The following is a 22,833-nucleotide window of genomic DNA, read 5'->3' on the forward strand; positions in this document are numbered from 1 at the left end:
AAATACAGTTATCAGTTGTGCTCACTGACTAATTGCAGGACTGGGGCGGAGTAACTACTGCAAGTGAAGTTTAATCAGAAGATTATTTTTGCACTCTGTAGGTAGATCATCTGCCTGAGAATCAAGGGAGAAATATAAGAGAGCAGATAAAAAAGCAAACTGCTGTCTGCTTCCAGTAAACTGAATGTAACCCCCAAGGGGAGGTCCTGGTCTTCACTGTTAGAGAGAGAGAGAGAGCGAGAGCAAGAGAGAGAGAGAAATTAGAGCAGAGCAAAAGAGAGAGAGAAACTTTCCAAACCAAAATGAGTGAGTGAGAGTGACACACTGACAAGCACTCAGTTTTCAATGAGGAAATTGAAGACATTTTGCATCTGGAGTACTTCTGAAGACACGAGCCAAAGACAAGCTAAAGGTATTTATCTGCTGAATGAAAATATGACGTTATAGAGCAGTGACAGGGACTGAGAATTTCTAGATATTGTGAGGTAGTGGTGAACATAATAGTGTAAGTATTATTTTATTTAAATAATGTTGTACAATGTTGGTAAAACACATCACAAATTAAACAAAACATAACGCATAACGTGGATGATAAAATATGTGCGATAGAAAATTGGCAAAAGTATCAAGACTAATTATTATTATTAATTTTCATTCCAATTATCACTTTCTTTTGGGTGAAATCCATAAGTCAACGGTTTGTGTAAAGCCTCCCTAAAGTCATGCATTTCTTCACATGACATTTTGTTATTACAAACCACTGAATATTAAAGCACTGCTCTTGCTGTTTTAGGTGTAATTTTCCATTTTAAGACGTAATTAAACCATCGATATTCATAATACGGTACTTACGCTTACAGTATAAAACACACACAGTCCAAATCTGCTACATCATTATTTTATCAGTGTTGTGTATTTGCATGTGCAGTCATTATCTTTAGCTTCTGTAATACACATTACATCAACTATATTTGACTTTGTGATCTAAAAAACACTTTTAACTTTTAACATTAACACCTCATACAACTTGCTTCAGATAAACAACAGTTCTTGTTTAACACCATCACTTAGTTTGGTGACATTTCTACACCAGTGTGTTTTTAGCTATTTTTAGCCGTTTTCTTTTCCTCTATTTTTAACTGGAACATGACAATGAAGCCCCACCGTAAACTGTACATGCTAATGCAATGGTAAAGAGCTGTAAACACATTTTCACTTCCTCTTTTGAGAGCCAGTTTTAGTTTTTTTGTTTTCTTGTTTCAATTTTATTATTTTTCTTGGGTCACCTGTTACCAAGCGATACACCTAAAGAGACGCTCACTAAATAGATTTTAGCAATTTTGAGTCATTAGATGTCATTTTCCAGCACCGGGCATGAAGTCAAAGAGCAGGCCCTGCAGTGGGAGGAGTGGAGACTAAAAACAGCAGCAGTAAAGCTCATCTGTTTGATCAGGTAACAGCAAAGTAATAAGCACATTGTAGCTATGTGAGTCTCTTTCCAGAAACTTATTGGATCATTGTTTACTGATACTACACTAAACAGTGCATTCTGTAATTAGATATGTGATTTTAGTAAATGTTAGCGTCATGTAACGTAGCTAAAAGAGGTTTCCACCAAACACGCAGGATGGGCTGCACTTGCAGTGGCGAGAAACAAGAAAAAGAAGAAGGATTCCGCAAAGGAAAACACAAATCACACGCCTCCCCGTCATCAAACCATATAGTAAGTAAAACACTAAAAAGATTTACTCGGATGTGAAACTAATTTTACTCTAATTACCTCAAAAGGTTTACTTGACACACTGGACATAATCAAAGTCTTCTTTTTTTCCTCCCAATTCTTTCAAGGGACGAAGTGGAAACGCCTATACAAATAATGGTAATCACAAACTTCCTTGCATATATCAACCATCATAGTGGAAAGTGACAGGCCTGCATTCACGGACCCAACTGCTGCTGCGTTAAGAGACATTAGTGGCAGTAATAAGAGCTACAGTTTTGTGATCAAAATCTTGGTTGAATTTCCTCTGTTCTCTTCTGGGGAATAGATGAGATTGCAAACACATGAAAGTAATGTTAATGTCACAGATGTAAAATAACACAGCGGTTGCTCGGAGAATGAAAACAATATCGCCACAAATTGCGCATGTTAGAACACAGGATCACGTCAGGTAAAAATTAGATTAAAAATACACTTTTAAAGAAACTCTGTGCTCTTCTTTCCTTTAGATGACACTATATTTATTGCACAACACGACTTCAAAGCGACCAACGACAGTGATCTGCCTTTCAGAAAGGGAGACAAACTTAAAGTATTGCAAGAGTAAGTCTCGTTCTATGGTTCCCACAGTAGTGAAAGTGACAATAAAGAAAGCGCACAGAGAAATAAAATGAATTCGGCATGTTTGTCTGGTGTACAGAACCGGAGAATGGTGGCTGGCCCGACTGCTGACGACTGGACAAGAAGGCTTGATACCATCGAATTATGTAGCCAGAGCAGATACGCTGGAAGTGGAAAAGTAAGCTTGAAATATTATGAAATGAAATGTAGCACACATCTATTGATTGATTAATGCTGTTATACGGGGTTTTTGTATTATTATATTCAGGAAGAGTGACTTCTGTGGTTTTGTGGTGCTCTCTCTTGCAGATGGTTTTTCAAGGATTTGGGCAGAAGAGAAACCGAGAGGCTACTTTTAGCACCCGGAAATAAACCAGGGTCCTTTCTAATTCGAGAGAGTGAGACCTGTAAAGGTGACCACCATCAGTATCTTTCCGAGATCATGCCACAACTCACATTTTTAGCAGCTACCTCTATTTATTTTCATTGTGGTCAATAAACCCAAATGTCCTTTTTTCCCCTCTCAGGGTCATTCTCGCTGTCAGTCAAAGATTATGAAGGAGAAAGAGGAGATGTAGTAAAACATTACAAAATCCGTTGTTTGGACAAAGGTGGCTACTACATCTCCCCTTCCAACACGTTCCCGACCCTACAGGAATTGGTTCAATACTATACCCGTAAGTAACAACTACAAATACAACATCTCCACCCTCAAAAAGTTTGTATTTTCAGAGATGTATAATTTAAGAAACCATATCTATGCACAGGATTTTCTGTTTCCATGTTTCCAATTCAGCATTTATAATTGTAAAACCTGCATCTTGCATTAATTGGACTCATATTAAGCTTGCTGCTTTGAATTCTAAAACATCTGCAGTGACTTTGAATTAAAGGGGGAAGTTCGACCCTTGTGATGTGTTGTGCATTTCCTGAGTGAGAGGAGTGATAGTCTTTCCACTCCTGCGACTAAACCACAAGATAAGCAGGCCAGATCTTGAGAAAGGTTGTCTCAAAGATCAACTTATGAAAAAGAAATGCACGAACAAACATGCTTTTAGAATTATCTAATGAAAGATGAGATGTATAGTTTCTGTAACTATATTTATCACTTGTGCAAAGAAAGATGGAAAAGATTTTTGTTTGTTATATCTGAATGTATCGTATTTGGGTGCAGACACGGCAGATGGGTTATGTCAGCGACTGTACGCTCCCTGTAAGCCTATGGCCCCTCAGCAGCCATGGGCCCATGATGAATGGGAGATTCCTCGAGAGACAGTGAAAATGGTGAAGAAATTGGGGGCCGGACAGTTTGGGGAAGTGTGGATGGGTAAGGGAAAGCCACCGATCAAACTGTTTGAAGACACCTAATAAACCAAGACGGCAAAGTCAATAAAGCATTCTGTTTGAATTATTTGGCAGGTTACTACAAGAACACCCAGAAGGTTGCTATTAAGACCTTAAAGGAGGGGACAATGGCGCCTGAGGCCTTCCTTCAGGAGGCCAACCTGATGAAGCAGTTGAGGCATGACCGACTGGTACGACTTCATGCTGTTGTCACTAAGGAGCCCATTCTTATTGTCACCGAATTTATGATCAATGGTAAGTGAAACAAAGAAGAGTTTTAAGAGTTGCTAATAATTAAATATTAACTACAATATATATATATAATGTAGTACAAATTGGACTTTCACCAATAAATTAAAACAGAAGTAATCTGGTACTGATTTTCATGATTGTTTTTTAAAACAATTTACTTGAAAATATTAAAGAACATAGTCGCAGTGGCATTAAGGGCTGTCTTGATTGTCCGAACAACACAAGTGTTTCCAATAAACAAAAATATCTTTTTGGAAGCAGTTCGAAACTGTGGGCAAAGAGCGATTTTTTGGTTAGTCTTAATTCTATAGGCCAACCAAATATAAGATTTTTAAGATTGATACAAACACCAACATTTGGTGATTTGTAAATCTGATATTCCAACATATCAGCCAATATTGTTTTTCTTCCAGAGACACGAAATACAAACAGATTTGCGTAACACTTGTTATTTATTTAATCATTTACACTCTTCACTCTGATTGGATCAGCTTATTGTTGTTTTTTGTCAACAGGGAAGTTGCAGAGTGCTCTCTGCTGAAGGGTGTTTTCTCCCCTCTCTTCTTTACATTTTAAATTTTCAGTCGTCATTACAAATTCCAGTACTGATAAACTGGCAACTAACTTGTATCATTCAATAAAACAGTAATACCTGACACTTCCCAATTAGTACTAAACCAAAAAGAGTGTTGATAACATACAAAATTTAGCAAAAATGCAAACCTTCTAACGATGCAGCTGGTGGTGTACCACAGCGCCACAGCGCCTGGAAGGTGGGAGGCGCCCAGTTGATATCGCTGATAAAATAAACCATAGCACAAGTTACGGATGTTTGTCACCCAAGGCCTAACTTTACTCATGCAGAAAGCATTTAACTTATGAACTGAATTTTACCCAATTGCAACTGATTAAAAGTTGGTTCCTTTTCTGAAGCGTATCACTGGTGGGAAACATGCTTTGAAACATATTACTTGTTCTTCCTGACTTTGCTTTTATCATTTGCGGAAATGTGTGCGAACCTGTTGACGTCAACTATGCAACCATTTTTTGGCAAATGTTATAGAGAAGTTCACAGTCATAGCCGCTACGGTAACAACAAGGTGGGGGCGTAAAAAAACATCTGCGCCAGGGCCGATCGCAGAGTTGTTACGCCAAAATATATATAAAAATATATACACGTGGACATTAAGATAACATAAGATGACATGAGATATATGTTACACTTTTTCTTTTTTATATTCATCCCAAAGTTGAGGAATATAATGTATTATCTAAACACATTAACAACAATATTTGTGACTCTTTTAATATTCGTCTTTTGCAACTGTTTGATTATATGGCTATTGCTTAAGGCCTTAATGTTCGGTGTATTGGTGTGCTAAATGAGATTCTGTAGTAAAGGCAAGCTAATTTAAATATCACACCTACTGACTTCACCAGGAAATGAATATTAAAATCTTTGGTTTGGGTTTTGATTAGACTGGTGCTTGTTGTACTGACTCACTTTAGACTGAACAGACGGCTCTTATTATGGCTAACGGCTAGACAATTAAACACTCTGCCGTATCCTCATTTTTCAAAATGTGCACCAATCCAAAAGCCCCCAACAACAACTGGAACATTACAGAGCTTTTCTGTTAGGAGATATGTAGGTAGAAGTTTCAATTAAACCACAGTAGTTTCAGATAATATGTGCTTCTCTTTTTTTATTTGCAGGATGTCTTCTAGACTTTCTAAAAACAGACGAAGGGAAAAAGCTAAAGCTAAATAAGCTGATCGACATGTCAGCACAGGTAGGAAACTTCTAATAAAGAAATTCAGTTACATGATTTCAGTTAACTATCGTGTGTGCATGACATTTTCAGCGATAACAGTCACTGATACTGTAATCTTGTAAATGCCAAAACATTTCTTTTTGCTCTGAGTGTTTCCATAATTCTTTCATTTGTGTCTCTTCTGCTGCTTCTGACTGTGATAGTCAGCGTGACTCTAATCTTTAATTAAAAGATGAGTGTATGCTTTGTTAAAAAACAAATACACTAGCCATCTGGCTGACCTCAATGTCTATTTTTACATTCTTGCTGCTCTACAGTAACATTTTGAAAGTACCATATACTATGCGCTTTGGCATCACACACACGGAAACTGTCAGCAGATGCTATGTGGTTTCTGTGGTGGTGCTTTTGCTTGTCTGATTTGAAAGCCTCACCCTACGTCAATTATTAACATCCGGACAGGAAATCATGCTATTTTTCCATCCACAGTGAGCTCCCCCAGAACTCTTTTGGCCCTCCAAAAAACTTTTGACTTCCTGAGAGTTGGCACATCCTGTTAAACCCACTCTACTGTCATTTTTTTTTACAATGTGAACATAAGTATTAACACATACAGCTCGCTGTAGAGGCCTCATTGCATGTGCTCGGCTTTTATAAGACATTCAGATTCCTATCAAACTGATGTGCTGTTGTCTTGTGTGTTTTTACGATGGAAAACCAACATTTCTTGAATTGACATTTGATCTAACAAATCTGCTATTTCTTTGGATATACCAGATAGCTGAAGGCATGGCGTACATTGAGAAGAAGAACTACATCCACCGTGATCTGCGTGCAGCTAACATACTGGTCAGCGAGACGCTGCATTGCAAGATAGCAGACTTTGGCCTGGCCAGAATCATCGAGTCAGAATACACGGCTCAAGAAGGTGCAGTAGTTTTGACGTAAACGCGCCTCCGGTGCCACAAACAGGATTTTAGAAACACTCGCGTCACAAAGAAACGCTGACGTCTTGTCTGAAGACACATTTCCATCTCCTTTAGAAATTTATGACCCAAGTTTTCCTTCTTCTATTAGTAATATAGGTTGTTTTTATATAATGTATTTTTCTGTAGTTTTCAACATTAAGGATGACAATCAATAGTGTCTGATAAATGTCTCAAGAGGGCCTTTAGTTAATATACAGCAGAATATAGAATTCAATTCTTAACTTTAAACCAAAGTGCTCAATAATTAACAGATAATTAAATCATATTAAGTAGTGGAAACTTTAAAAAAAAATGTCTACACAGAAATTTTGACCTTTTTTGTTTAAGATACTGATTTTTTTTTTTTTAATAACTTGATTTGTTTCACAGATTAAGAAACCATCACTTAAAATTGGTAATTTCACATTACTTATTTCTATTGCGTCCTTCTCCTAGCCTGCACTTGTGCATTAATACTGTAGCGTTCGTTTCATTGTGTCGGGCAAGTTCTGGATTTGCAGCAGCATGCATGCTCTATTGCAATGAGTTGGTTGGTATGTGCTGATTTTTGGTGGGCAGGTTTCCGTAGCTTATAGTTGCTGAGATTTTGTTATATTTACTTTTGTTTCAAAAAAAGCAAAGCAGTAAAACCATGTTTGAACTGAGTTACGGGGTTTGTGACTATGACTGCGGTGGTACACACAGGAGTGCACGCAGCACGATGCGTCGTTCATTATAAGGAAGATTTTTGAAATTGTTTCAAAGCACTCTTGTTGATGCTCGTCGGGAGCGATATACTGCTTGGTGTGTGCGCGTGTGAGGGCGAATGTGTAAAATAGAAAAAATGTGATTTCATTTAATCATCTGAGCTTAACTTTAATTGAAAAAGGCACATATAGCACATATAGCATTCAATCACCACTTCACATGTAAGCGCAGCTGCCGAAATCCTTTTTTGAGCTGAAGGTCATTTCCTCTGTTAGCAGAAACTCACCCTCCTCCCCTACCAAAATTAGTAAAGAGTGATTGCTTCAATTATTTTTAAAACAGCATATTGTGTTTTTAAAGTATGTTATAAAAGTGTGAGTACAATGCCCATAATTTTCAATCAGGTGTATACAAGTGTATATTCTAATATCAATATATATTTGGAATTGTATTTACATTTTGTCTAACTCTGTGAATTAAAAACGTATAAATCTGTCACAGTGATTGAAAATCTTGTAAAAAAAAACAAGAAAATAGAACCCACAGATTTATCAGAGCGACAGAATGATCTGTAAATTCTCTAATGGAAAGCTTTCTCATTATTTCAGAGTATTTCCTGCCCATTAATCATCCCACATTAAAAGGAAAATAAACATTTACACAAATGCGAACACACCTACATATCCTTCACAGTGAACAACAAGTAACACAACTTCCTTCCATTTTTTTCCTTTTACTTTTGTCTAATAATCAGGTGCTAAGTTTCCCATTAAATGGACGGCTCCAGAGGCCATCAACTTTGGGACGTTCAGCATCAAATCGGATGTCTGGTCCTTTGGGATCCTCCTGACAGAAATAGTCACCTACGGAAGAATACCATACCCAGGTATGGGTTATTTGAAATAACTTCATATTCACAGAAAACAGCTCAAATATTGCTTTGCTATCTTATGAAAAAAAAAAGTTACAAAGTATCTGTCAAAGTGCATGCTTTTTTTCTCTCTTCATCAGGTATGACGAACCCAGAGGTGATCAGGAGTCTAGACAGGTCATACAGGATGCCATGTCCAGACGACTGTCCAGAGGAACTGTATGATATCATGATGGTGTGCTGGAAGCAGAAGCCTGACGACCGACCGACTTTTGAATATCTTCAGAACACTCTCAACGACTTTTTTATTGCCACGGAAGGACAATATGAGATGCAGCCGTGATGACAGAAAAAGAGAATGTTTTTCGTTGTGGACAATGAAATCTCTTAAAAAACCATGACTTGAATGGATAAAGGACCACATAGCTTTTTGATGATACTTTTTCTTTTAAATAGAGTGATGGATACGTTTTTCACACCTGCCTTCTAAGTGAATGTTAAAGATATTCATGGCTTCTTCTGTCTGTAGCGGATATCAGTCAGATATGCAACGCGGCTTCATGTCAGCGCCTTTTCTCGATGGAGCATAAGGTTGCATTCTTAGAACTGATGTATGATGCGTATTAGGACGATGGATATACAAATACAGTTCACTCATGTTGTAAAGCAACATCTGGACCCAGAGAAGTCAGCACAGGTAAAGTTGCAGATTAAACATTTGCATGGTACAGAAACTAGAACCCTGAGATTACATGCACAATACTTTGCACTTTTTTTTATTTTTCTAAAAAAAATAAGTAATTCAGCAGATTTTTTTTAAGTGCTTAGCAAAGAGACGTTATTCTTGCATTTATGTCTTTTGTAAATAAGAACTTGTAGTTCTTGTATTTAAATCAAAAATTTGAAATTACAATGCTGTAAAAGCATTTCTCATGTAGGGCTTTAGTTAGTGGTGACTATCACTTTTTACAGTTTGGTGTTTGAGACAACGAGGATGTGTCTCAGTTCACCGATCATTAGAGAAAATAGCAGCGTTTGTGTTTTGTTTTTTAAAAAAGATGTTTGACATCTTAAGTGTGAAAGTAAAGCTAACACTCTGGATGAAACAAAAATAAAAAGAACTTTAAAGTACATCACCTCCCTCGTGAAAACAAATGGCAGCAATGTGTAGACTGAGTTACTAACTCTAGTTTCGATCATGTTAAAATGATGAAAGGGGTGACTGACCCGAACATACCCCCCATTTTGAACGGCAACCCATAGGAAGCCTTTAAAAGCAGCTAACTACTAAATTACAGCAGTCTTCAACTGAGCCTTCCCAGGGGGAGCACAGACAGTTAGTGATAAGAGACTGGAATGGCTGTGTTAGCCAAGGGGTGAAACTCTGCCATTTCCTGAATGGACAGGAAACAGGAAGTGTGCGTCAGCATTCCTAAAATGCCACAAAGCTAGAACAGTCTCGCATACCAAGTTAGTAGTTGTCTTCACATTTTTCCTCCTGAAATACATCCGTTTGAAATTTACTTTTTGTTGTTATTGCTGATTGAGCGCCTCTGAATTTTGAGGGAGAGGGAAATTGTCATTTAACATAATAGTGATGGTAAATAAAAACCAAAACAACTTCAAGTATTCTTAAAATATATAAAACATTATTATTAATCTTATTCAATAAGAGCACATGAGAATAAACATGCATTATATCTAAAAATGTCTGCCATGTCTGTTTAAAAAAAATATGGCAGGTGATTTTATGTTGACATTTGTAATATAAAACTGAATATGTTTTAAAATAGCCTGTAAAGCCAGTTGAAATGTTTTTAATATGCCTGACCACTGGACTTTTTCCTTATAAATACAAATTAATCTTTAACCTCGCAGAAGACCCAAAGACGTTTCAACATTTTTAATCTCTCATATGATCCATGAATTCTGTCCCATGCATACTAATATCAGATATGGCAGGTGCTATGTCAGCATCAGCGACAGTGTATCAGTGTTTTAGATTTTCTTGCTGTTGTTTTTTTTAATGATTGCAAGCATGAATGTGTTGATAGTAGTTTAATTTCAGTTCATACTGGTTAATACCAGCAGTGTCTTGGAAATCAATTATATAGATTATTTATTCTCTGTAATTAGATTACTCTTTTCACCTTGTGGACAATGCAAATCAAATATGAAAATGCAAATACATGTGTATTTTTAAAAAATTAAAGTGGGAAGTGAAAAACTGAAAGGCCACAGGGCACAGTGCCGCAGTTCTTTTATACTCCTATCATCCTGCAGATGTCAGTGTTACACAGTATAGCATTCTGTAATGTATCTACAGTATAATGCATGATAGCTTTGAAAATTCTGGAAATTTTTCATAGAGGTATTTGAGAATAGTCCTGGTGAACTCACCGGAAACAGTAGTGTATATCAAAGTACTTAATAACAAAATGTCAACACTGAGTCTTAAGTTGCATTTAAAGTAAAAAGGGTTTATTTGCATACTGCTAGTTTCTCCCAACTTCCCCTAAACTGTTTTCATAAAATAAAAAGAAGGCAACATGCTGCTCTGCCTATGGCCAAAAAATAATATACTCACAAATGCTGTATGTTCTCCACCTTGTTCACAGCTGTGCTCACAAATTCTTCATAAATCACATATCAGTCTGAGCAATTACACAGAAATCCACACAGCTAACCATTCTGTCACGCACTGATCCTATCACAGTCATCTGTATGTATTTAGTCTCTGTCGCTCTAATTGGCTTTCTTTGCATCTGAAGGCCGTGTTGAAAGACATTTACACGGCAACACACACACACACACACATTTATTTAGGCTGTTTTTTATGTTAATTTCGCTCTTTACCGTGAATGAATTATCTATTCAACATCCAAATAAACTCATCAACTGAGGATGAGCGTATTAAGTTATGAGGCAAAGCCAAACATCGACACAGCAGTCTGTCAGCCAATCAACTGAAAGGATCGCCATTAAGAAAATCTCACACTGGAGAATGATTGATAAGAAACATCACCCTGAAAAGAGCTTCATGTTAACGCAAGATGACAAGACGCGAGGGGTAGAGGTTTAAAGGCCAAATCATCCTCGCTCCTCCTCCTGTGCATGACTGCTGGCTTAGAGTAATAATGAAGGGAAACAGTGGCTCGCACACAGATTAATGAGTGATCCCCCCAGAAGGCAACACATCATTAGCATTTGATAGCGATAACCCTGCATGGCCCTCTGGGACAAAAAAACAAACAAAAAACAAGCACATCACCACAGATGAAAAGAGATGTGCTTTCATCTTCCAATAATGTCTTCAGTGGTGTTTAGTTGGCATTATGCTCCTCATAAACATGTTTTCTCTTGGTCTCTCTCTTGGGCTTTGATGTCATTAAAATGATGGAGTCCATCAATCAAATGTGTTCGCTCTAATAGAATCGAGGGCTCTTGAACCCGTGACAGACGATGTTTCCAGAACATTTTACCAGAATAGATAAGAAAGTGCAGATAAGGAAAGAGGTGAACAGATGTAGTCATGAATTTCACTGAAATTGCTCTCACAATAGCAGCTATTTTGTGTTCTCTGATTAAACCTATGAAAAAATAATGACTTGCATCTCTCTCCTGAAACATTACCTAATTTTATGGGCTGTTTAACAACTAATGTGTAATACTTTGATCAAGAAGTGAGATAAACAGGCCATTTTCTCGTGTACGCAGAAGAAAAATATGTCTAATGTTATACTATATCTCTGCGATGCCTTTTACAACACTCAGAAGCTCAATTTCAAGAGCTTATTCACGTAACATCACTCAATGGTGAAGATGCTCGGATTTGTGTTTTCTCACAAATCCAGCTAATTTTTAAATGTTAAATCCATCAAATCGTTGCATGTACAGCAAACACAGTTGCTCGAAGAACTGTTAACTTAAAAGCCTCTCAGTTCTGGAGAGCACTGTTTGCTTTCACATTAATTTTGCTTTCAGACCCAAAGCAAGAAGATGACCGACTACAACCGCAGCAAACGAGAAGCTTATAAAAGAACTCAACTGTCAGCACAGAGGCAGAAAGACAAAGCCTGGGACTAGCTGTTGAACATAAAGGAACCAGGATCAGACATTTCCCCTCACAAGTAGGTGAAAATCAGACTAAAGCTTTAAAGGGATTGCAACATTATACAGCAAGACACCCCAGCCAAAACAGGTTCAAATACAGACAATATTTCCCCAGTAAAAACTGGGGGTGTTATGACAGCAGACGAGCGCACAGGCCTACAAAGGTTGATGCTGTTTCCATGTACATTGTGATATCGTCGCATTATTACAATAAACAAAACAAATTGTTCAATTCCAACTACTTTGGTAAACTGTTGTAACTAACAGTCATTTAAACATAAGGCAACACATTTGTGCCAGACATGTATACGTATATGTAAATAATAGCTTCTCTGCCCTGATGTTACATTGATAAGTCTGATTTGCGACCTACATGGTGTCTATCAGGTATATGTGTGGAAACGTATGATAGTCTATGCTACAGTATCACGCTCACCACCACTGCTTTAAAAGGAAGTGATGTGTTACACGCTTGCTTCTCTTTCTCCTAATTAAGTTGTGTCTTATGTGCTGTAGAGATATCGCCCTAAATTTTCATGTAATCGCAAGTGTTGTGTTAAGACTTTTCTAATTTCTTCCCCCAAATTATTAAATCAATACTTAATCAAAGCACTCAAACACTCACCAGTCATTTTGTTAGGTGCAACTGTTCGACTGGTACCTAATGAGTCAATCATATGACAGGTATTTCAGAAACTGCTGACCTACAGGGATTTTCCCATTGCCATGAGTCTACATCAGGGGTGCCCAATCCCGGTCCTCGAGAGCTACCGTCCTGCAGCTTTTAGATGCATCCTTGTTCCCACACACCCGAATCAAATGAATGGCTTGTTATCAGGCCTTTGCCAAACATGATGGCATGCTGAAGAGGTAATCAAACCATTTGATTCAGCTGTGTTGGAGTAGGGATGCATCTAAAAGCTGCAGGATAGTAGCTCTCGAGGACTGGGATTGGGCACCCCTGGTCTACATGGTCTGAGAGTCTTATCTTTTATCATCCGAAAGAAATAACCAGCTCCTAGAGGACAGGTGGAAGAGGACGGGCAGATGATTCCTGGAGCCAACAATTCCTAGCTGTATTTCTCCATCCTGCTCCAACCATGACAGGTTGTATAAGCAGCTGAAGAGAGCAGGTCACCAGGAAGAAGGTCGATGGTGCTGTCATAGGGGACAAAGATGACACTTTGTCTTTGCTGAATACCTCCTGTAGGCCATGACTACACCATCAACCTTCTTCCTGGTGACCTGCTCTCTCCAGCTGCTTATACAACCTGTCATGGTTGGAGCAGGATGGAGAAATACGGCTAGAAATCGTTGGCTGCAGGAATCGTCCACCTGTCCTCTTCTTCCCATCCTCTTCCCCAGTAGGAGCTGTTCTTTTCTTTGTGGTGATAAACAATAAGACTCTCAGACCATGTAGACTTTTGCGGGATCAATGACATCACAGTAAAAAATAAATATCCACTCTAATTAGCTCCACTTTTGAACCCCTCCATGGAACATTTGGTCCTCATCCAAGAGGGTGATGAATGAAAAACAGTTTTTAATACACCTCTCTGACACTTTGAGTACCTGGTCATGCCTTTTGGACTTACAGATGCTCTTGCGGTATTTCAGGCACTGGTAAATCATTTGTTAAGTCGTCGTATATCTTGACAACATTGTGATTTTTTTCTAAGACCTTGCAGGAGCACCAAGTTCACAACTACATTGTATTACCGCAGCTTCTGGAGAATTGACTCTGTGTCAAAGATGAAAAGTGCAAGTTTCACTCACCATCCATCACATTTTCGCTCTATATCTTAGCAGGGGGGCAGATGAAGACAGACACGCAGTCACAGAATGGCTCATGCTGACTTCACAAAAAAAGCTACAATGCTTCCTTGGATTCACCAATTTCTGCTCCTGCATCTGGAACTACAGTCAGGTAGTTTGGTCCCCAGATTCCGAAGCGGCCTTTTACAAATTGAAGGAGCCGTTCACCTCAGCAGGCTTGCTGGTCTCTGTTTTTTCTTCTTTAAAATCTCCTATCGCCCAGGTTCAATATATATCAAGCCAGATGCTCTCTCATGCCAGTTCTCAGAAAATGCAGTCAGCTGGATCAGCTGGACAAATCCTGCCGGCATCCTGTACTGTTGGAGCTCTAACCTAGGATTTGGAGGAGACCATCCAGCGTGCCCTGTCAGACGACCCTGACTGACACCCCATCGCTATGTTCCTACCACAGCCTTTTCCACTGTTATCCACTGGGGGCTCACTGCTACTTTGCCAGTCACCCTGGGGTAAGTAGAATGTGTTTTCTCAGACTATTTCTGGTGAGACACACTCAAGAAAGATGTCGAGAAAGATGTCTCAGGTAGCAGCCTGCACAGTCTGCACCTGAAACGCCAGGAAGAGCAGCATGCAACTGCTTCAGCCTCTAGCAGTTCCTCACTGGCTCTCATCTTGGTGGATTTTTTCACCAGTTTACCAGCCTAAAATGGTAAGCAGTCATCTTATCAATCATGGACAGATTCTATAAAGTAGCACCCAAAATCTAGCCACTGAATTTGGTATAAACAAGATGAAACTATGGGTCAATTTTGCCTCTAGTGGTGTAATAGTGTGGTGGATATGACACACTTTGGGCCCTTTAGTACCAACTGGTGATCATTTAAATGCCACAGCCCACTGATGCCTATTGATCCTGTTTATCTCTTTATGCCTTCAGTGCAGACATCTTCAGATGGCTGCTCCATTACGATAAGGCACCATATCATAAAGCTCAAATCATCTCAAAGTGGTAAACATGTCATTACACTCTAATAGCCTCCACAGTCACCAGATCTCAATCCACCAGAGCACCTTTGTGTTGTGCTGTGATGGGATATTCACATCATGAATGCATAGCCAACAAATCTGCAGCACCTGTGCGATTCTCTCACATCAACATGGACCAAAGTCTCTGAGGAATGCTTCTAGCACCTTGTGGAACTGCCATGAAGGACAAAGGCAGTTCTAAATGATTCCTGTTTCATCAGAAACGAGACAAACTGTCAGAAACTATTATCACAAATAGCTTCTATATCCTGTATCTTTTTTTGGAGCTGTACTTTTCAAAAGAAGATACAGGAAATGTTTGTGGTGTTTACCAAGAAAGCACCTACTTACCAAGAGTGGTGTCAGTTAATATAATTCACAGCTGTTATCTCGTGACAGTGTTCTAAATATAAATATAACTAAATGTATAAATATAACTAGCTTATTAATATAAGCTGAAACTGGATGACTTGCCTGTGTAAATGAAACAGTGATGCATCGCTTCTTGAACTGCACCCACACAAGAATCCCTTGTATTGACTTTATTGATAAAGTATTATTATCATAAAAGAATTGTCTTCTTAGAATCCAATTTTATATTATTTTCATAGAAAAAATGTTTTTAAAAACAATGATAAGGTTGTATGCTAAAGTAAGAACCATAGCAGTGGCAACTGTGAAACTGCAAAGGTACAGGAAACTCTATGTATTGCAACATCGACATAAATGACTTCTAGGCAAGTGATCTAAGTCTTCCACTCATAAATGCACATTATTTCCATTACATTTCAGTCACTCGAGCAGTCTTCTGCACTGTTCATGACCTAGACAATCGATATATTATGTAACAGCTCTGATGAACTCTGCTGAAAGTCCATTTGGCCAGTATAGTTTTTAAAAGTGTCACATTTTTCAGAGTGTCTGAGTGAGTGAGATTGCTTTCATGCACAGTAAAACCATGTGTCATATACGACTGTTATTGCTGATGTCAGTGTCCTTGAGAAGGACTCTATTCATATTTTCAATGATCTGGAGAAGAAAAATCCACCTTTTCTGTCTAAATTGGAAGCTAGTATCGGGCACCAAAAAACATTTTTATAAAGGGGTTGGGAGAAGAAAAGAGAGCAGCTTGTGCTTTAAAGATCTATACAACAAGCTGACTCAAATAAAGGCTTATGCACAGACCACTGCTGTTAATGGAATTTTCTTTGATGAAGCCAAAAACAAAAGAAATGGGCACACAGGGGGTAAAATTTATGACTGTCTGCTTCCTTTCTTTGGATTGACTGGGACGGATTTAGGAAACCATCTGCTAGATTTATTATTTTTCCTGATATATGAGTCTGTGTCAATTAATTTACTGTAGGAAACAGTAAAACCATGACGCAAAAATATAACCCCACCCACACAAATGTACAGACGTATTTGGTAACTGCGCTGTGGACGTGTTCAAGGGCACCAGTAACTACAGGGAAATGTAACTATATGTGCACTGGTGCAATAAAAAGTAGTAAAGGATCATGTTGGATAATGTTGGCCTGAAATGTAGCCACTGAATGTTCTCGCAGACTTTCTGCCTGTACAGGAGCATTATTCTAGAGACCGATCACCTCGGAAGGTATGACTGGGAGCATCGATAGAATAATTAACTCCTAATAAGCACATACACATTTTACTGGAACGTAAAACACTCACATTGCTGTCAACTTACAGTATGTAATGTGATGCATGGCATCTTAATTTATTCAAAATACAGTGCAATGCCAGTGTTCATCTTTAAACCCCTGCTGTCACCATATCTGTTCTCTTTAAGGATTGCATGGTTTTTATTTATGTACACTCAACAAAAATATAAACGCAACACCTTTGTTACTGCTCCCATTCCCCATGGGATGGACGTAGAGACCTAAAATTCATTCCAGATGCACAATATAACCATCCCTCCCAAACAGTGGTCACAAATCAGTCCAAATGTGTGGTAGTGGGCACATCTGCTATATTGAGATAATCCATCCCACCTCACAGGTGTGCCACATCAGGATGCTGATCTGACATCATGAGTAGTGCACAGGTGTACCTCAGACTGCCCACAACAAAAGGCCACCCTGGAATGTGCAGTTTTTTGCGCTATTGGGGGTCTGGGGACCCAGAACCGGTCAGTATCTGGTGTGACCACCATTTGCCTCATGCAGTGCAACACATCGTCGCATGGAGTCTATCAGATTGTCAATTGTGGCCTGTGGAATGTTGGTCCACTCCACTTCAATGGCTGTGCGAGGTTGTTGGATAGTCGTGGGAACTGGTACATGCTGTCGTATACGCCAGTCAAGCACATCCCGAACATGCTCAATGGGTGACATGTCCGGTGAGTATGCTGGCCATGCAAGAACTGGGACATTCTCAGCTGCCATCTGCCCTGAACAATGTGAACAATGATTCATCCGTGAAGCGCACACCTCTCCAACGTGCCAGACGCCATCGAATGTGAGCATTTGCCCACACAAGTCTGTTACGAAGACGAGCTGGAGTCAGGTCAAGACCCAGATGAGGACGACGGGCATGCAGTTGAGCGTCCCTGAGACGGTTTCTGACAGTTTGTGCAGAAATTGTTTGGTTGTGCAAACCAATTGTTCCAGCAGCTGTCTGGGTGGCTGGTCTCAGACGATCTTGGAGGTGAACCTGCTGGATGTGGAGGTCCTGGGCTGGTGTGGTTACACGAGGTCTGCGGTTGTGAGGCCGGTTGGATGTGCTGCCATATTCTCTGAAACGCCTGTGGAGACGGCTTATGGTTGAGAAATGAACATTCAATGCACGGGCGACAGATCTGGTTGACATTCCTGCTGTCAGCATGCCAATTGCACGCTCCCTCATTGCTTGTGGCATCTGTGGCATTTTGCTGTGAGACAAAACTGCACATTCCAGGGTGGCCTTTTGTTGTGGGCAGTCTGAGGTACACCTGTGCACTACTCATGATGTCAGATCAGCATCCTGATGTGGCACACCTGTGAGGTGGGATGGATTATCTCAATATAGCAGATGTGCCCACTACCACACATTTGGACTGATTTGTGACCACTGTTTGGGAGGGATGGTTATATTGTGTATCTGGAATGAATTTTAGGTCTCTACGTCCATCCCATGGGGAATGGGAGCAGTAACAAAGGTGTTGCGTTTATATTTTTGTTGAGTGTATATAGACAGCTCAAAAAATAAAATAAAATGAAATAAAGAAACACTTAGAAAGTGTTGGATGGACTGAAACATAATGTCCTTCTATTAGACATAGGTCAGGTGATCATTGGTTCCAATCAGTGGTATCAGTTCCTTCATCCTCCAGGAACTGCCTGCATAATCTCGTCACATGATGCCAGGTATTGTCACTCACCAGGAGGAACCCAGGACCCACTGCACTAGTGTAGGGTCTGACAATGAGTCAGCCCAAGGATTTCCCCAACCTAATGGCAGTTGAGGTGCCATCGCCCGTGGAGGTCAGAATTTCCATGGACATGCCTACCCACACCATCACTGACCCACTACCAAAAAGGTCATGTTAAATGATGTTGCAGACATCTCCACATCTTCTTCCAGACCCTTTCATGTCTGTCACATGTGCTCAGGGTGAACCTGCTGTCATCATGTCATCTGTGAAAAGCATAGGGTGCCGGTGGAGGACCTGCCAAGTCTGGTATTCTAGGGCCAATTGGGCTCCACAGTCCCTACAAGGCCCACAAGAGGTTTTTGGGTCCTCAGGCCATCATTATGAAGTCTGTTTCTGATTGTTTTGTCTGAGACATTCAAATCTGTGGCCTGCTGGAAGCCATTCTGTAGAACTCTGGCAGGACTCATCCTGTTCCTCCTTGCACAAAGAAGCAGGTACCAGTCCTCTTGATTGGTTAAGGACCTTCCACTGCCCCGTGCAGCTTTCCTACAGAAACTGATGTGCCATCCTGGAGGAGTTGAACTACCTGTGCAACCTCTGTAGGGTTCAGGTATCGGCTCCTGCTACCACTAGGCACACTGACACTAGCCAAACGCAAAACTAAAGACAAAACAGAAAAGATGCAGAGGGAAAAAATGTCAGCAGCCTCCACCTGTAAAACCATTCGTGTTTTGGAGGTTGTCTCATTGTTGCCACTCTAGTCCTGGTGTTCATTTCATAAACACTAAAACAGCTGAAACTGATCAACCCATAGGTTTAACAGACATGCTATACTCTGATTATAGTGTTCCTTTATTTTATTTTATTTTATTTTATTTTGTTTTATTTTATTTTAGCAGTGTAATTGGTTTTGACTGGCGTCCCAAAGAACATACTCTAATAATGTGAAGAAAAAAACAACAAGACGGAAATTGCATGCAATATTTATGGGTTGTGTTCCTATTAAGTATTATTAATAGCATTCAGCAATTTACTACCACAGCTACATAGAGTGTTTTATAATGTCCTTTTACAAAATAACCATTAACTTTAGAACTGCTTCATACCCAAGCCAAAAAACTTTTAATGCATAGCAATATTTCTAATATTACACTTCAAGTATCTGAAAATAACCTGGCGGAGCAATAAAGAGTCTATGTCTGCTGTCATTTGTTAAGTCCCTGATATCTCATTACTCATAAAGTCCTTTTACTGGCCACTGAACACCAAGCAATTAACACTTTAAGTCTTCCTCGTGTCAAGTGATGCTTTCCTTTAGGGACTTTAAACCCCGGGATGCTAAAGAGATGCTTCCTGAAAGTTTTATTCAACTAAATGTAGACCTAATAGCACAGAGAAGAATTCAAAGTAAAGAGGAGGAGAGAGAGATAAATAGGTTTCAAAAGGGAGCCAAGGTGTGAAGTGACCTTCTACCTTTAAAAGGTTCTCTGCATTTCATGCATTTATTAAAATGAGCCTTTTAAGACACCACCTGCATAAAAAGATGTTTTGGTTACGTGAAGGTACAAAAATACTGCCAGAGGTTTGTAAAAGCCATTTTTTTCTTTCTTCAGAGTATAAGGAATGAATCTCAGTGAGTTTACCACAAGTTCGGAGAGTAGACAGAAAACAGTCAACAGTTCATAATGAGTTTGAAAATATACACTAAGAAGCAGTCAGTGTGAATGACGATCAACAAGACAAATGAACTGTGAAGTTAGTTATTAAAGCTCAAATAGTATTAAAATGGTTGCCTGGGTCTGATTTTGTAGGGGTTTTTTTCATCTTCATTGTAACCTATAAGCAAAAGAATCATCACTACAAAGTACGGTTTCATTGTACAGCACATACATTCCACCAACTGAGTTGCCAAAACTGATCTTCACCTCATAATGTAATCATTCACAGTATACTGTAAATTCTAATTTACATTGGAAATGTGTACAATGCACTCATAGTGAATTTTTCAAGTTTAAGCAAGAAGATAAAAACAGTTTAGAGCACTTAATATATTAAGTCCAACATTAGTGAAGTCTAGTCAGAATTGCAATTTTAAACAACTAATTTGAAAGTAATTTTTAAAAAATATAAAAATATTTTGTGGTTAACAAGAGTCTCATTTACTTGTTAAACCATGACGATTGACTGCCTGGAAAATGGCAAGTCAAACTCATACTTGCACATTTCAGAAATCCACAGTGATTAATGAAAACACAGTTTGATTTTCACCTTTCTGACTGACACTGCTCATCTGAAAAATGAATTTACACCAGTGGAAGGACAGTATGACAGTGAAGTGTGAACATTTTTGGTGGCATGATCTGTAGATGGGGCCCAAGTCGCACAAAAACAGGCTTAGTTTGCACAAGTTGGCACTGGTTACATAAAACAAGTCACAAAGCATGATTTCATTTCACCTGTGATGGGTTAAAGTCACTACAGGAGACAGTAACATTTTTTAAAGGCAGGAAGCTACTGCCATAGATTAAATAAAATCCAAATCACCAAGTATTAAACATTCAACTGTTTGGGATCTAATTCCTTTTATTCATTGTCTCCTGTTTTCAGATGGGTTTTTTTTTTGTTTTTTGTTTTTTTTGCCTGTCCCATTTGGATCTTTAGCCATCAGAAATGTTGTCTGAAGGCCAAGAAAGATGCCAAGCGGCTATTTTTAGATGTTTAAAAGTGAATCTAAGTGAAGCTTGTGCTGGAATGTCACTCTGGATTTTATTATTTTATTTGAGATCCATTTTAGTGGACTCGAGCAGTGGCTCGAGATTGATCTTGGGATAATCTGTGGTCAATCTCTGTCTTTTGACTCTCATAATAAATCTGTGACCCACTCCTGCTTCTTTCATTTAAGAAATATTGCCAAAGGAGGTTTAGTACATTGTTTACAAATCACTGCAAAACTATCCTGACTTCCAGTCTTACACTGAAGCTGTAATAGTAGATAGAACTGGTCTGAATAAACTAATCTTTACATCTATAAAAAAAACTTTTTTATTACACTATAGAGAAAAGAAGTTAAGCTTGATGCAGAAGCTGAAAAAGAAAAACAACAGCACACGTCTGCCTCATCACAGAGTCCTCAATTTTACCATCAAACATCTGTATTTATATTGACTTTCATGCTGAGGGAACATTCACAAAAGAATACAGTCAATACAGTGAGTGCTAACCACAATAGACCCACTTTTCTGAGCTCTCATGAAGATAAATGCCATAGAAATGTCGGCCACAAATAGACAGCTGTCATGGCAACTCCATATCTAATATCTAAAACGTCGCATCCGTCTGCTCAGACTCACAGAAAACTGGACACTAAAAGGTTAAGAGCGCTAATTTAGTTGGCAGAGTTATGAAAAAGAATTAAACGCACGATTAAGTTTCGAGAGGGTACGTGAGTAAGTGTTATTTTACTTCTTTATTCCTAGTAATTGAAAGATTTGCCACCCGTCCCCTGCTTTACAGTAACAAGAACCCAAATATTTGATGACTTCTTTCCTCTTGTCTGAATAAAGACCGCAGTAGCCCTGCGTGCGGCTGGCAGATTCCCCGTAGATAAGCAATCTGCCTTGAAACGCTCGTCCCACGAGGCAATGCACTCAGCTTATCAACGTGATTCATCTTCCTGATTGTTTGGCGTGTCTTAGGGCGCTGTGCAGTGTGCGGTGGGTGAGAGGCACATCGACCTGCTGCAGCTGGATGGTGGAACGAAATGCTAATCATCCGGTATTTATGATCAGCGGTTTAGTGCATGTGAAAGAACGGGAGGACAGGCTGTCTGTCCCATTGTACTGCCATTCACTCACTCCCCTGTTGCTTCCCTCACAGCACAGGCCAGCCTATTGCGGTAAACATTAGCCCCTGGCACTGCTGCTGAAATATTAAAGCATCTGGAGGAGGGTGTGCGCGCACAGGTAGGCGTGCAGCTGCTCCTCTCCTCTGATGACACGTGGAGGATTAATCAGTGCAATGCGCGCGCTTTGGCAGAATAGCTAAGTGTTAGGAACATCGCTGGTCTCATTGGCTACTTGGAGAGAGCGAGAGGGGGGGGGAGGCTTTTAAAAAAAAAAAAAAAAAAAAAAAAGGTCCGCAGGATGACCAGCCCCGCGTGCCGTGCGTGAATAAACACGTACAGGTCCGAAGCTGTAAACAGTTTTAAAAAAAAAAAGAAAGAAGAAGAAGAAGAAGAAGAAGAAGAAAGAAAAGAAAAAGAAAAGAAAAGAAAAGAAAGGAAA

General features: G+C 39.3%; 1 protein-coding gene across 2 annotated transcripts; it reads left to right on the top strand.

The window, feature by feature from the left end:
- Nucleotides 1–316: 316 nt before the first annotated feature.
- On the top strand, nucleotides 317–10,492 carry blk (BLK proto-oncogene, Src family tyrosine kinase). Of its 2 annotated transcripts, none has more exons than XM_026142954.1 (14): nucleotides 317–412; nucleotides 1,353–1,453; nucleotides 1,627–1,723; nucleotides 1,849–1,879; nucleotides 2,230–2,323; nucleotides 2,421–2,519; nucleotides 2,651–2,754; nucleotides 2,869–3,018; nucleotides 3,516–3,668; nucleotides 3,761–3,940; nucleotides 5,654–5,730; nucleotides 6,490–6,640; nucleotides 8,143–8,274; nucleotides 8,400–10,492. In XM_026142954.1, the coding sequence occupies exons 2-14, from the start codon at nucleotides 1,353–1,355 to the stop codon at nucleotides 8,600–8,602; spliced, it is 1,572 nt and encodes a 523-aa protein (XP_025998739.1). In that variant the 5' UTR covers nucleotides 317–412; the 3' UTR covers nucleotides 8,603–10,492. The 2 variants fall into 2 exon arrangements, with proteins under 2 accessions (XP_025998739.1, XP_025998741.1); XM_026142956.1 differs by having other exon boundaries at nucleotides 1,367–1,453.
- Nucleotides 10,493–22,833: the final 12,341 nt, after the last annotated feature.

This window comes from Astatotilapia calliptera, chromosome 15 (genome assembly GCF_900246225.1).
Source record: "Astatotilapia calliptera chromosome 15, fAstCal1.2, whole genome shotgun sequence".
Classification (NCBI taxonomy): Eukaryota; Metazoa; Chordata; class Actinopteri; order Cichliformes; family Cichlidae; genus Astatotilapia; species Astatotilapia calliptera.

What these genes read in the sequence shown, in the direction of transcription:
- blk (XM_026142954.1), top strand. Translation starts at nt 1,353, where the DNA reads ATGTCATTTTCCAGCACCGGGCATGAAGTCAAAGAGCAGGCCCTGCAG. An exon ending in AAGCTCATCTGTTTGATCAG is followed by an intron (nt 1,454 to 1,626) that starts GTAACAGCAAAG and finishes CCAAACACGCAG; the next exon opens with GATGGGCTGCACTTGCAGTG. An exon ending in GATACGCTGGAAGTGGAAAA is followed by an intron (nt 2,520 to 2,650) that starts GTAAGCTTGAAA and finishes TCTCTCTTGCAG; the next exon opens with ATGGTTTTTCAAGGATTTGG.